Source organism: Pygocentrus nattereri, chromosome 4, assembly GCF_015220715.1.
Source record: "Pygocentrus nattereri isolate fPygNat1 chromosome 4, fPygNat1.pri, whole genome shotgun sequence".
In the NCBI taxonomy this organism is placed as follows: Eukaryota; Metazoa; Chordata; class Actinopteri; order Characiformes; family Serrasalmidae; genus Pygocentrus; species Pygocentrus nattereri.
In genome coordinates this window covers 45,828,959-45,844,695 of record NC_051214.1, presented here as the reverse complement: position 1 = coordinate 45,844,695, position 15,737 = coordinate 45,828,959, and the positions used below count along the sequence as shown (strand labels likewise).

At 39.3% G+C, this 15,737-nt stretch overlaps 1 protein-coding gene across 1 annotated transcript in view; it reads right to left on the bottom strand.

Moving 5' to 3' along the window:
- Window positions 1–15,737, bottom strand: part of ints9 (integrator complex subunit 9) — a 38,677-nt gene that overhangs the window by 13,783 nt on the left and 9,157 nt on the right. The window contains exons 8-16 of the mRNA XM_017695630.2: window positions 15,655–15,737; window positions 13,827–13,938; window positions 13,029–13,209; window positions 11,433–11,493; window positions 9,842–10,013; window positions 8,181–8,305; window positions 7,019–7,186; window positions 4,604–4,702; window positions 1,682–1,819 (exon numbers count right to left, since the gene is read on the bottom strand). The exon at window positions 15,655–15,737 is cut by the window's right edge and continues 52 nt beyond it. Of these exons, the coding sequence (XP_017551119.1) occupies window positions 1,682–1,819; window positions 4,604–4,702; window positions 7,019–7,186; window positions 8,181–8,305; window positions 9,842–10,013; window positions 11,433–11,493; window positions 13,029–13,209; window positions 13,827–13,938; window positions 15,655–15,737 (1,139 nt within the window). The remainder of the gene's footprint in view (window positions 1–1,681; window positions 1,820–4,603; window positions 4,703–7,018; window positions 7,187–8,180; window positions 8,306–9,841; window positions 10,014–11,432; window positions 11,494–13,028; window positions 13,210–13,826; window positions 13,939–15,654) is intronic.

Here is a 15,737-nt window from a genome sequence, read left to right as displayed (position 1 = left end):
TGATCGTTCTAACACAGTTTTAACAATAAAATGTTAATGTAGAACAGCTAATTCTCCCTTAAACCCTGAAAGGTTGGCATGCAGAGTGCTGGTCACCATAGCAATGCAGACAACAATCTCGCCTAGTTAATGGCTAACGAAAAGACAGGGAGAGATTCAAGACCAACATCAATCATTTAAAGATGATCTGACTTATTTGCATTTATATTAACTCCAGATGGTTTGCTGATACGTTTAATCAGCCACGAGAAAGTGTGAAACACTAAAAAGTCGAGAAGCAGAAGTCAGCTTCTCGACAGCCAGCTTCTTGTTTGAATTTTTTCCATTCCACCTTAAATGGTGCAGCAGTTACATTCTGGCGCCTCAGGCACCATTTAAGGTGGAACAGGAAAATTCAAACAAGCAGCTGGTGAATGAAACTGACTTCAGCCTCATAAAAAGTAGAACATTGAGAGACATTTTAAAAGACACTGTTCTACTTTTGAGTCAAAGTTTCCTGACTGAGATGCAAGAAAAGCTGCTACAGCTGAGCTAAAGCTTAAAGCAGAGCAAAGTAAGTCTGTACATACACACACACTGAAACCTATTTAAAGCCAAGATGTTAAAACGGACAGACAATGTTGTGGCTCCCAATGTGGTCTGATTTTTATTGAAACGACAAAATGGCTCTTCTTAAAATTTGGTTTGCAACCTCTGGCGTAGACGTTCACGTCGGTTTCCCCACAGGACACATTCAATAACAACAAAACTGCATGTTGTGTGTGTATGTGTGCGCGTGTGTGTGTGTGTGTTTGTGTGTGTGTTTGTGTGTGTGTGTGTGTGTGTGTGTGTGCGCACACGCACAAACTATAAACCGAACAACAGGCATGGCTTCCAGCTATACTACACAGCAAAAAATGGCATCCTGTCAAGTAAAACGATCCTAAATGCAGTCAATAAATCTAATATTTCTCCTGGTGAGACTGTTCTAAGCTTAAATTGAGATTATATATCTTATTTCTAGACATTTTACTCGTTTGAAGTAATTTAAGTGAAACTCTCTCACTATATTGGCATATAATTTTGCTTGTTGTAAGAAATGTGCTGGAAACAGTAAAGAGAGATGATTTTACTTAATAAAATTACTCAGAACAATTGAAAAGTGTCTAGAAATAAGCTAGATAATATTTTAATGAGCGCACAACCATCAAAATGGGAAATATTAGATAGATATATCAAGTAGATTTAAGATCAGTTCACCTGACGCTTCCGTTTTGGGGATTTGGACCTCTCTGGCAGAAATGTGTAATTGCATGCAATGTGCAAAACAACACTGCACGCACTTTGCTTGCCTTCTCTGAGCGGATGAATCTGATGATTGCGAGTGCATTAAAAAAAAGTTCTCAAAGAGAACCTATGCAAAACTTGAATTAGCTACTGCCATCATAATTTCTGATAAAGTGGCCAGCTTCAGCACCACACACACACACACACACACACACACACGTCACTGTCACAGATGTGCTGAGAAATGACCACCACTCAAATAATATCTGGACAGCAGCAGTTCTGTGGTCAGAGACTGACCAATGATGAGTGGGGTAGAGGGGGCTGATAAACCGTACAACAGATGGACCACAGTCTGCAACTGTATTATGAGGGGAAGTACAAGGTAAGTGTACTTAATAAACTGGAAACTCACCTTGTGCAGTGAGGCCAGGAATGCGTCCAGTGGAATGGATCCACTCAGCAGGGGCTTTGGGCTCAGCAGCTCTGGAACCTCCTCCATCAGCCTCTTCCTCTTCTTACTGGGGGGCACTGGAGTAGGTTTTGGTACTGGCTACACACACACACACACACACACACACACACACACACACACACACACACTTGGGTCTTAAGTTAGGTTAGGACATCACCCTTAATTTCCATTAATTTCCTGTCAAAAACGACCATTAAGTCCAAGTTATTCATTTTTCAGCATATGGAAAAAAAGAAAACACATAAAAAATGACACAAAAGCCTCAACAACTATTTAATTATATATTCTTTTCAGTGTTCAGTGCGTCACTCTTCCTTTATTACAGGTTCCACTCTTTTCAGGAGACTCACTTTCAGTAAAGAAATCTGCAGACACGCCTCCAAAGTCCAGTCTTAGAAGTTGGCTGATCATTTTCTGAAGCAACCAAACACATTCAGTGATGTTGAGGTCTGGACTCTGGGGTGGTCAGTCTATTGTTCAGCTTCTTTGTTCAATGTGTCCTTTTCTCAGTGAGGTTCTTCTCGACAGCTACACATCCTTTCAGACCCACAGCGCTGAGTGGTCTTCTCCCAGTGGAAGGATGGACAGAAACGCCTGTGGATGTTTTCAGATCTGAAGCAGCTTGACTTTCTCCTCTCTCTCAGAGATGAAAGCTTTAAGTGCTCTTTATCTGATCCTGGTGGTCTTCCAGATCTTGTGTCCTGTTTTTTTTCACATATTTTTATTTGACTTTCTCCTTCTTAATGCAAGTGGATTACGTTATCTATCTTCAAATATCTCAGTAAAATGAATAACCTGTCCTTGACAGTCGTTTTCACTAGAAATTAAATAATGGTCTCTGACCTTCACACAGCACTGTGTATGTGAGTACCTAAAAAAACACTTTACAAAGTTTGGGCTATTTTGTTGGTGCTGACATTGTAGGTTACATACTCTCTCACACCCACACACACACACACACACACACACACACCCACACACACCCACCCACTTTCAATTAAAGTTTCAGTTTTCAGACCGTCTGTCTGAAGCTTTAGAGCTGAAACATAAGACGATGACCACAACAAACCTGCAGTAATAACCTGATCATTATCCCTCACTTTGAACCACTTTCTCAGAAAATGAAAGTGTACAAATACAGCAGTCGATGCCACCTTAGATACTTAATAATTCAACAATGACATCTGCTCAGCACTTCAGTTGGAGCTTTAATTTCATTAAAAACCAGCGCATTAATGATAGATAATAAAATTAATAATAAAATCACATAAAATACATTTAATTTAATACAACATAACGAGGGCCTAAAATACCCAACAGAACTCCTTTTAATTTGAGTTAATACTTTGAGTTAAGAAATCGATGCACAAGCTGTGCAGGTTGGGTGTGAACTGACATATGAACATTTTTGCATAATTAACCCCGTTAACATGTAAATAAAGTCATCTCGAATGGTTTGGTGTGAAATGCTAGAAAATGCTTTGATGCTTCTTTCTAGAGAAGCCTGACGGGTCAGAACTGTTTGCAGTGGTGATAAACCAGATGTGCCTTTAAGGCTGGCTTTCATGCACTTTCATGCACCTTTAGTTACTTGAAACCTACATGAAATTGAATTGCTCTGAAGTTGGATAATGTAAAGCTGTGCAACTCGCTTGAAATTCCAATCAAATTGGCAGTAATGCATCATGTGATCACATCGAGCAATCTACTTTAAAATTTCACTGGAACAATGGACATGAAAATAAAACAGAAGGCAGTTTATTACATTGCTATCTTCTCATTTGATCAGTTATCTGCAGCATGAAATAAACACACTTTTCTCAAAGCTCAAATTTCTGTAACCAGCTGTGTTAACTGGAGAGCTAACAGTGAACGGCTGCTTGTGCCGGTGTTCATTCTTCGATGAAGCTAGATTAACTTTCTCTTCTTCTAATTTCACACAAAGCTCAGATTTATTTGGAAACCAAAGGTAGGAAATGTGTACAGAAAGAGAGATGCTCCTCAATGAACTTTGTGTTTCTAAAACAGAACAAGCAAAACATCAAATATTCTGTACCCACAACAGCTTCTTAAATATCAATTTTTAACGGTTTCACATAAAAACACACATTTATACTCAAGAACTAGACAGACAAGACAGGTATACTGACATAGAAGGGAAAAAAACAGCTCTGTGTTGGGAATGACAGCTGGACAAAAAAAGATTAAAAAAATAATAATATTTACATATACAGACTAGTAAGAACTACACAGTGTAGTAACTAGTGCAGTAACTAGTGTTACATGCAACTTTTCTTTTGAGTTGCTCTGTGTAACTGTCAAGAAATGACGCGGCATGCAGGTCACATCATGTGACAAGTTGCATGAAAGTTTCACCAAGTAAAGCCAGATAGCTCACAGAACTACCCACAGAAAGCAGATGCTTAAAAAGCCTCTAGAAGAAAAGTTGTTACATAAAGTGGTTATAAATGTGCTGCCTGATGCACGAGACACTGTTTTATGATAGTTCTGTGAAGGTTTTGGCCTAAAACATATTTTTTTAAAATCTATTCATGGTGAAGCGGTACATGCAAGGAGCTGTGCAGCAAAATAGTGGCCAAAGAAACTTCTTATTTCAGATTTACAAACATACCATCACAATTCCTGGCTCCTATCAGCAGCACTGTAGAGAAATCTGAGTCTATACGTTTCTCTGCAATGAACCATTTCACATCAAACTACTCCGAGTGACACTGTTTACACCTTAGAAATTTTGAGAAATTCGTCTCTAAGGAAGGGAAAAATTATTATTATTATTATTATTATTAAAGAAATGCATTTTTTCTGTTAACGCAAAGATTTTAATCGTCGTTGCAGACAAACCTGGAGAACATGCTTGTTGTCCTTGGACTGCAAAACTGCTGACACGGTTGCCACGGAGATGCCAGGCTTAATCTCAGAGGGCACCAGAGCTTTGGCAAGCTGTAAGGAGAGAGAGAGAGAGAGTGTTTAGATACTAGCCCTTGCTCATGATTCTTCAGTCCTACACTACTTTATTAAAAAAATCAGATCTTATCACAGCTTATCTCACTTACGTCAAATTGCTTTTAGAATGTTATACTTTCCTCAGATTGATAGCACCGCATTGCATGAACAAGCCTGAGTTTAATTCCACTCGGATCAAAACTCAGTTGTGCCGTGTGCTGCCCTGGGCTTGGACAGCGCAACTAGAAGCATTCTTCTTTATGAAGCATCACACTGAGACAAACCGACATTAATTGATAGTTAATTATTTATCAAATAGTAGGAAAGCAAGCTGAGAGACTAGATTTGTGGTGTCACACTGATTCAGACAGAGGTTTATTAATAGTTAATGAAGACTTGTGATGCAGCATTCTTTCCCATGAGAAGATGAATTTATTAAATATAGATCTGAATAAAAAGCACATTTAAAATCCACATTGTGTGATAGGAATACGTGCTTCTTTAAAGGAATATTTCAGGAATGGTTTAACCAATTTCTCTTCTTAAATGCAGTCCATAAACCAAGTTTTGGTGTCTTAAGTTTGCTTCTTTAGTTTTACACGGGCTAATGTGGCTGATGTGATTAAAGATTCAAAGATTTTTTTTGTCACGTGCACAGCAGAGCAGGTTACGTTACACTGTACAATGAAATTCTTACTTTGCTGTTCCTCCATTCACCAAATATAATCTTAATATAATCTTAGAAGAAAATAGAAAAAATAGAAAATATAAGAATAACACCAAAAACAAAAGTAAAAAAGTAGTTTTATGTGCAAAGTTGAGAGAAAAATTTAAGTTACATGTGCAAGTATGTAGAGCAGCTGTTCATAAAGTGCATGTTGCAAGTAACAGATGTAAACAGTGTTGCTCTGACAGCAGCAGTACAGCGTAGGTAAGGTGCAGTTATTGAGTGCAAAGTTTGCCGAAGTTGAACTGGCTCAGATTGGGAGGGGAAGAGGTAGTGAGTGAGGTGTTCACCAGCCTGATGGCCTGTGAATAGAAACTGTTGGTCAGTCTAGTTTTCCTGGACTTCACACTCCTGTAACGTCTGTCTGAAGGTAGGAGTGTGAAGAGTCTGTGCTGGGGGTGTGCACTGTCCCTGATGACCCTGGTGTGATAAATGTCCTGTAGTGAGGGGAAGGCTGCTCCTGAGATGGACTGGGCAGTTTTGATCACACGCTGGAGAGCCTTCCTGTCCTGAGCAGTGCAGTTTCCATACCAGACCGTGATTGTTCTTACCAGCTCCCTCTCAATGGTACTCCTGTAGAAGGCACTGAGAATTTTGGCTGGCATGCCGAATTTCCTCAGCCTTCTCAGAAAGTGCAGTCGCTGCTGGGACGAGATGTGTGTTGTGAGACCAGGTGAGATCCTCACTGATGTGGATGCCAAAGTAATGAGTAATGGACTCTTATACCTTAATGCCTAAATTAGCACAACATAAACGAAAAAAAAGATGAAAAAAAAAAGACGTTGCTTCAAAAATATCTATGTACCCTTTAGAATTAAAGGTGCTTTTGTAAATGCGTAAGTAACCCACTTACACTCCTACATACAGCACCATGACAGATGCTGGCTTTTGAGCTTTAAGCTAATAGTCTGGATGGCCCTTTTCTTTGGTCCAGAGAACACAACGTCATTATACCCATGAACATTCTGAAAGGTTGACTACTCAGATAAATACACGTTTCCACTGTACATCAGGGCACGTTAGATGAGATCAAGCTGTTAATATATGACTTCACAGTCTTTACTTGTATTTGCAGATGCTGCACTAGATGCCTGTCTAAGACTGTGTTCAGACTGCCAGTCCAAATTTGATTTTTGGCATATCCAGATTGTACGCAGATTTTGATAGTCTGGACATTAAAAAACACAAGAAACTCGATTTTTGAGAGTAGGACCCAAACCACATTTGAAGCTGTTTTGAAATGTGATCCCAGTCGGATTTTCACAGATGCTCGCTCGAGAGGCTCTGGCTGCTCAAATCAGATTTCAAAGCGTCTTTGAAATTTGCGTCTCTCACAACACGGAAAACGACGATGATGTCATTACCAACCCACGCAGAGGATGTGTTGCAGGGGTCAGTTTCAGAATGATTATATATTTATGCTGATAATGAAAAACGTAAAATTAGTTTTTTGTTAAAATACAGGTCAAGTAAAATTGACAAATTACAACTTTCACATACTGTCTCAACTTTTTTTGGAACTGGTTTGTAACATTCTCCGCCTGTGCATTCCCAAACACACTGCCACCCTTATTGTCCTGCTTTACCTCAGGCTGCAGCTGTATGCGCTCGTATCTGCGGCGGAAGGGCAGTCCCAGCACTGAACAGCGGCGGTACGCCATGGGAGGTGGCTGCAGCTCAAGCATCAGATCAGAGCGGTGAGACTGAGCCGGGGGAGGCTGAGTGTACTGCTCAGGACACACCACATGGAGAGGCTGCAACATACGCATATAGAAAAATTCAAATATAGATACATTTGCATAAATACATACGAATCTTTTTGTTTTTTTTCTTTAAATACTTTGAAAACACCAACTGCTGTTTTCACTGTATTAAAATCTGATGACCAAAAGAAATAGTCCGAAATTACGTTTTTACTTCCTTAGAAGTAATTTTGAACTATTTCCGCTGGTCGTTTCATCAAAAAAAAGTCTTATCTTTCAGTGTAAGTAAATGTAATAAAATCTTGCTTCATTATTCATCTTACACTTAATTGTGACATTTTTATGGACATTTTAGTGCACAGTTTATATTTATTTGCTCGGTTTATATTATAAAAACTAAAACATAAATTATAAAATGTGCCACACATCTTGCAAAGGCCACTTTTCATTGATTAATTAAATTTTTCCCCATAGATGCATTAATATTTGCAGACGTGTGTTCTCTGTAGAGGATGTGTTAACTGTCATTTGACCAGGGGTACAGTTGTATACAAAACAGAGAGCAGTTATAGAAGTTACGAGAGAGGTTACAGTGGACTCTGACCCCACCAACAAATCAATTTATTACAGTTCTTTAACAGTGATTACACTGTTTTGATTACACTGGTATGATCCCGGATTATATTTAAAAATTTGCTAATTGCATAAATGTAATTGGAGGAACTATTTACATATAATTTAGACAACACTCACAATAAACCAAGCTTTTTCTGATTTTATTTGTATGTCAAAACATACAAAAATATGTAAGAAACAAGTACTTCAATGAAAAACATGAATCAATAATAACTGATTCTAACATTCTCAAATCAGCGCAGCTCAATCGCCACCTCGGATACATTTTGACATCATTAAATTATCACTGCCAGGGGAATAATGGAAGTGCAGTGCTGAGTAACTCGTAACTCTGGATGACCTTGAGGTGGATTCCTCCTGTTCAGTGTCAGAAGCTCAGAGCATATGGCAGAGGGATTAGAGTGTGTACCTGAACCTCCTTCAGAAGTTTGGACACCTGGTGGAAGTTGAGGCGTGTGTCGATGGGGCAGTACACGCATTTCATAGCCAAAGGCTGGTAGGGGGCCAGAGCGTCCAGGTAGGAGAAATCCGGCTCTGCGCAGACCAGCACGAGAAACTTCAGCATTATGCAAAGACCATATTAGGACAACTCTACCGAATCAATTCACACTGCAATCCCACAGTAAATAAACAAATATAAAAAAAATATGAAGTATCCATGCTTTAGATACAAGGATTACATTATGATCTATTTAAACTTAAAGCATTAACTGAGAAAGCAATAAGCTAAATACACAGAAAACCATCAATTATAAAGTACTTTCTATTAGGAGGTGTCTGTCTCAAACCTTAACTGTTTGTTCCAACTGTATCTCCAAAATGGTAACTTTACAGGGGAAGGAAAAAACCAGCTCTACTTCTAATGTGAGTTTTTTCCAAGTAATTTTGTGCCCTTTCTTTTGGTCCATTCGTCATGAAATGTACATACAATGTAAAGAGTAACAGGCATTTTCAAATTATGTCAAAAACTGAAAAATTGCAAAAACGAAGGTTTTGTTCCAATAGCAACAATATATGTATGTCTGTATATATACATATATATATATATATATATATATATATATATATATATATATATATATATATATATATATATATGTTAAGTGGGGTTTTTTTTTAATTCCACAAACAGGGAAATTCCACCCCCGCATTTAACCCATCCACGAAGTGAAACACCGCATACACACTAGTGAATACACACACACACACACACACACTAGGGGGCAGTGAGCACACTTGCCCAGAGTGGTGGGCAGCCCTGTCCAGCGGTGGGCAGCCCAGGTGTCTAACTCTGTTAGACTGTCAGCACTGGGGATTGAACCGGCAACCTTCCAGTTACAGGGCCAGTTCCCTAACCTCTGCCCCGTGGTGTGTGTGTGTGTGTGTATATATATGTATATATGCATGCATGCGTGTGTGTGTGTGTGTGACACTCATGGTTGAGAAGTACAAACAGTCACAAAAGAACATGGATTTTTTCATATTGTCCACTACTTTACCAGAATTAACATATAAGACTCAGAAGACACATGTAGTTTCACTGGTGGATTTGGATAGTAAATATAATGTCTATATTTCTGTTGTAGTCATGGTGACTCCTGGTTCCTATCAGCACCACTGTAAAGAAATCTGAGTAAGTTTCTCTACAGTGAACCATTTCAGACCAAACTACTCTGACTTTGTTTATATTATATATTTGAAAATGGGGAATTCCCCATTTAAAAAAAATAAGCTGCTTGACTTCTCCATGCGTTCCCTACAAACTGGCTGTTCATCATAAACGTCATGCTTTCACAAAGATTAGCCTGAGTGTCTAAACTTCGGTTAACAGAGAAAGATTTTAGAGTTGTGGATGGTTTTGTGAAGCTGAAACAGGAACCCTGTCTACTTTGAATGTTTTATAAGACAGACTCCAGTAATCCATGGGGGTAAATTGTGTAAATTAGACTATTTGTCTAAATTATAAGAGAATCTACAAGAGAATAAGCAATCTTTCCAGATAGTAATATTTCTGTCATTATTACTGCAGAACTTGCTGATAAGGTGTATAGTTAGTTGTGTGAACCTGACCGGTAAAGATAATGGTGTTGAGGCTGGATTTGCCCCACAGCTCCATGAAGTGAACCACATCCCCGAAGCGCAGTGACGGATGGCCAGTGAAGACCACACAGGGCTGCCTGAACTCACTGCTGAACTCGCCATGGATGCTCGGGTAGTGCTTCAGCTTATTGGTCTGGATCAGCTGCATGAGCGAGAGTGAGTTAATGAGTGAAACCGAGAGAAAATAAAAAGACTTCTGAAGTCACGTAACATTCTGCTGTTGGTGGCATTCCCACATACAGCGCTGTGAACAGTACTTGCCTGCTTCCCAATTTCTTGTCCACCCATCAGTTTATGACAACGCTCAAGAGCAACTGGGTTACCCAGCAGGACAATGATTTAAAACACACAAGCTAGTTCACCTCTGAATGGCTCAAATGAATAAAATCAAATGAGCTAATTCCATTGAGATGATGTGTCAGGATCTTCAATGGGAAGTTCATGCATGAACACCTTCTTCTTCTTCTTTCGGGTGCTCCCTTTAGGGGTCGCCACAGCGGATCATCTGCCTCCATCTTGCCCTATCCACTGCCTCCTCTACTTTTACAACAACCATCTCCATGTCCACCTTCACTACATCCATAAACCTTCTCTGAGGTCTACCTCTTCTCCTTCTACCTGGCAGCTCCATCTCCAACATTCTTTGCCCAATATATCCACTATTCCTCCTCAACACATGTCCAAACCATCTCAACCTGGCCTCTCTGGCTTTATCTCCAACTGCTCCACCTTCACTGTCCCTCTGATCTGCTCATTTCTAATCTTGTCCAGCCTCGTCACTCCCAACGAAAATCTGAGCATCTTCATCTCCACCACCTCCAGCTCAGCCTCCTGTCTTTTAGACAGAGCCACAGTCTCCAAACCAGACATCATAGCAGGACGCACTACTGTCTTGTAAACCTTCCCTTTCACTCTTGCTGCTATCCTTCTGTCACACATCAGCCCTGACACCCGTCTCCACCCACTCCATCCTGCCTGCACCCTCTTCTTCACCTCTTTTCTACACTTCATGCATGAACACCAATGTAGCCAAATTAGACACCGGGTGACAACTAATTTACTGTAAATACCACTGCTATGTCTAAGACGTTATAATGCCTTGACACTGAAGGAGAAGAGATTATGTATTAAAACATACTGTAATTTCAACATGGTAACCAATAAGTTATAAAAATCTCTGTACTTTTAAACCTACAAAGTGCACCAATATGGCAGATCTGATAACATAGTTAATGAGTATGGATATAATGCAGGTGGACCTAATACACTGGCAACTCAGGGTGTGTTATATTGCAAACTTGTAGTAAAATGCAAAAAGTAAATTGATTTGTCACTGATATACTGTAAGTACTGGCATCAACAAGAAGTTAATTATCAGGTACATTATCAACCCAGAAATTCCACATGGGCACACCGCTACTGGAAATCTGTTCACAGATTATTATGCTGCATTATTATTAGTGCTATGATCTCATGGAGACTGCAGCAGCGAGACAATAATGCTGACTCTAAAAACATCCAAACTCAAACTTATTGATCAGATTGGTCGATAATAACTCACCTCAGCGTGTGGGAAAGGAGGCTCAGGGAGGTAAACTTTGGACTGTTTATTCTGACACAACCTTGAGGAAACAAAAACAGTTTTCTGAGTTCACAGTAAAAGTTCTGAGAAAAACACTTAAACTGATAAAAGAAGTAAAAGGTATTCAGCAATGTAATGTATGAATATGAATCATTAGAATAAAAATGTGTAAACACGACACCAATACTGATAACTGGAACTCAATTCAAATTCCTGGATGCTACTTTTCTCAAAGTGTTCTTTAAAATTACAAACTAAAATGGGCGTGGCTTAAACCAGAAATTAAAGTCAAGGCAGTGGATATACTGCTCACCACAAAGTGGTCGGCCACGTAAAATGACAAATGCTGAGGCGCACGGTGCGCAGAGGTCGCCGATTTTCTGCAGAGCCAATCGCTACAGACCTCTAAACTTCATGTGGCCTTCAGATTAGCTCAACAACAGTGTAGAGAGCTTCATGGAATGGGTTTCCATGGTTGAGCCGCTGCATCCAAGCCTTACATCACCAATCGCAATGCAAAGTGTCGAATGCAGTGGTGTAAAGCGTCGCCACTGGACTCTAGAGCAGTGGAGACGTGTTCTCTGGAGTGATGAATCACGCTTCTCCATCTGGCAATCTGATGGACGAGTCTGGGTTTGGCGGTTGCCAGGAGACGGTACTTGTCTGACTGCATTCTGCCAAGTGTAAAGTTTGGTGGAGGGGGGATTATGGTGTGGGGTTGTTTTTCAGGAGTTGGGCTCGGCACCTTAGTTCCAGTGAAAGGAGCTCTTAAAGCTTCAGCACCAAGAGATTCTGGACAATTTCCTGCTCCCAGCTTTGTGGGAACAGTTTGGGGACGGCCCCTTCCTGTTCCAACATGACTGCGCGCCAGTGCACAAAGCCTGACCTCAACCAGATAGAACACCTCTGGGACGAATTAGAGCGGAGACTGCGAGCCAGGCCTTCTCGTCCAACATCAGTGTCTGACCTCACAAATGCGCTTCTGCAAGAACGGTCAAAAATTCCCATAAACACACTCCTAACCCTTGTGGAAAGCCTTCCCAGAAGAGTTGAAGCTGTTACAGCTGCAAAGGGTGGGCAAAGGGTCATATTAAACCCTATGGATTAAGAATGGGATGTCACTCAAGACAAGTGTCATCTTATTATTATTAGATCCACCTATCTTGTGTCTACACTCCAATTTATTCTCTACTTATGATATAGGTGCACTTTGTAGATCCATCTGTTTTATTAGCCCCATTCTACCCTGTTCGCCAGTGTTAGGACCACTACAGAGCAAGTATTATTTGGGTGGTGGATCAATCCTGAGCTAATAAATTATCCAGAGAAACAGAAGAACTACAATCTGTGACTGGAGAATAACAAAGAGGACATGATAAAATGGACATTGAGATACAAGAGAGGTGGACCTAATGATGTGGCCAGTGAGTGTATAACAAGGCACATAACACTATATAGCAGATTAATCACCGTATGGTATTTTGTCTATATCGTGTAGCCCCAGCTGTTGACCCCACCCACATCAGGAAAATAACACTGTAAAATGCACTGATAGCTGCATATGAGTCTGCATACCACTCTGCAAATATCTGAGAGAATTCAAGCGAGCTGTTAGCCACAGGGGAGATGAAGTAGAAGGGTGTGGTTCCCAGGTTAGCTGAGTCCATGAACTGGTACAGACACTCCAGCAGGTCATAGATTACTCCAGAGGAATAACATGGCACCAACACATTCCCCCCAGCCCGGATTGTCATGGCTGAGAGAAACATAGAGAGAATAAACAGATAAAGAGTACAGATCAGATAAATTTATATATATATATATATATATATATATATATATATATATATATATATATAGATAGATATATATATATATATATTTATATATAAAATGAAAATGGCAGAATGACATACAAGATTAAAAAAATTCTACAATTGTCCCCTCACATCAAACAGAGTCGAGCAGCCAAGACACGTTCGGTGTCTGAAGTTTGATTGTTTATACAAGTACAGACAAATTAGAGAGTGAAAGATGGCTATTACTACTGTTTTTAGCTTTGTAAAACACCAATAGGTTTAAACACCCCCAGTCAAATCACATATTTAGTTGATTTTTGAAAATCATATGGGAAAATAGTTAACACAGCCTGTTCAGGAGACAAACCTAAATATAATATTTCACTGACAATTACACTGCACAATTTATACTATATAAGTACATTTCAAACACCAAACATGTCATGACTGATCAGTTACATTTAGATTAGCTGTGTTATAATGGTGTACATTTGATATTTGACCAAACCATCTAAAAAAATTATAAATAAATAAATAAAACTAAAATTAATGAATTAATTAAATACCAACTGACCCAAGTTGCTGCAGAATTCTCCCAGCATGCCGTCTGGGTTGGCGGTGGGGATTTGGGTCAGGCCCGTCAGGATGAGGACGTCACTATTCTTCAGGGAGCTCTGGTCCATGGGCTGCAGAGCGACACAGTAAACTCTAATACCAGAAACAGCGCAGGCATGCGACTAAAGCCACGCTAAGTCCATTTCAGGCTTTGCTGCGATGTGAAACATGTGCCATAACATAATGGAACACAAGCACAAGCTGCATCCTGAATAATACAGTGAGAGGTCCTATACGGTCAAATAAAAACTCTGTTCATCCTCAGAGAAACTGAGTGGCCAGCTGAACTGCACTGACATTTTACTAAATTAATGACTCAGGGGAAAAAGTAGAGCCGGTTCAATAAGGAGTTGAGTCCCGGGCTGCATGTTGAGTTTCTTTCTACACAGGAGCCTAAGTTTGTCAGGTGCTAGATTCTTATGGTTCTGTTTTTGGAACCTTCTGGTATAAAACAAAATAAGAAACATTAGTAAAAATGCTGTCACCAATGTAAGAGAATGAAATTAATTCTCAATTTTAAAAAAAGCAATATGTAACTAAATGTTAATGGCCAAAACAGAACTGCGAAAAAAGTTCCTTTCCTCATACACAGACACACACACACACACACACACACACACACACACACACACACACACACACACACACACACACACACACGTACATCAAGGGGGGCATTAGAAGCCCATCAAGAACACAGGCTTCATAACTGCATTCTCACTTGATGAAAAACCTAAACATTTACTATTTATTATTTATAACATATTTAATTTTCTCACTTATTGCTGTATGTAAAAAGTATAGGCTATATGGTAAAATGGGTGAAGCAGTAACGCCTACCGTTAGAAATTATATCTTCATAAGAATCTTTTTAAAGAAATTAAATACACATTTATTTATTTTTGTAGGCCTATGTTGAAAATAAAAGTATACATATTTATTCCTAGTTACAGCCTTAAAAAAAGCTGCAGGGCCAGTTTACAGACATTACACCCTACACACTTAAAAAGATAGTTCTTCAAAGGTTCTTTGGTAAAGAAAGTGGTTCTACATAGAACTTGAACCCTCCAAGACCCCTTTGCATGATTAACGGGTCCTTTGCACTGTGAAAGGGTTCTTCAGATTGATAGAGAATGTGCTGTAGATGGTTCTATACAGAACGTTACTGAAAAGGATTCAATCTAGCATCTAAAAGGGTTCCACTACTGTTACAAGCTTGACGTCGTCACAACAGAGGAAGCATTTTTGGTGCTATATTGAACCATTTTCTTTACTAAAGAACCCACGAAGAACCATCTTTTTAAGAACATAGAGTACTGAGGTTTATAACCACGACAGCAACGTAACATGGAGTTTGTGCAATGTGACTACGAGAGTTGCAGTAAGCTGGGTGGGCATCATCACTTACACCCGCATACTTCCATAAGCCATGTCTCTGGAGCAAGTGTTGGATAATATCTGTAACTTACTGGTCAATAAACAAATACATTTAACTGTAAATTACATTTAATTACACATAAATTACACTCAACAAGTTCCAAGTTAAGGTATCGCCAAATATGGAAAATAATAAAATAAAAGTAAATAAAATTAAAATAATAATATTAAAATGATATTTCATTATTATTGTTAATATTTTTCAATTCTATTCATATAGTTTATATTATAAAAAATAATAAAATAATAATAAAATGTATTAAAACCTTTTTACATCAGCAAATCATGATGTATATATAAGCATACTCAGCAGCTCTGCAGCGTTTCCTGATTGATGAGTGTTGGCTGACCTGAGGGTGGGTGGTCAACAGTGATGATCCAGACACATAGGACACCTTCTCATAGTGAGACTGGATGATCCAGTTTGAACTGC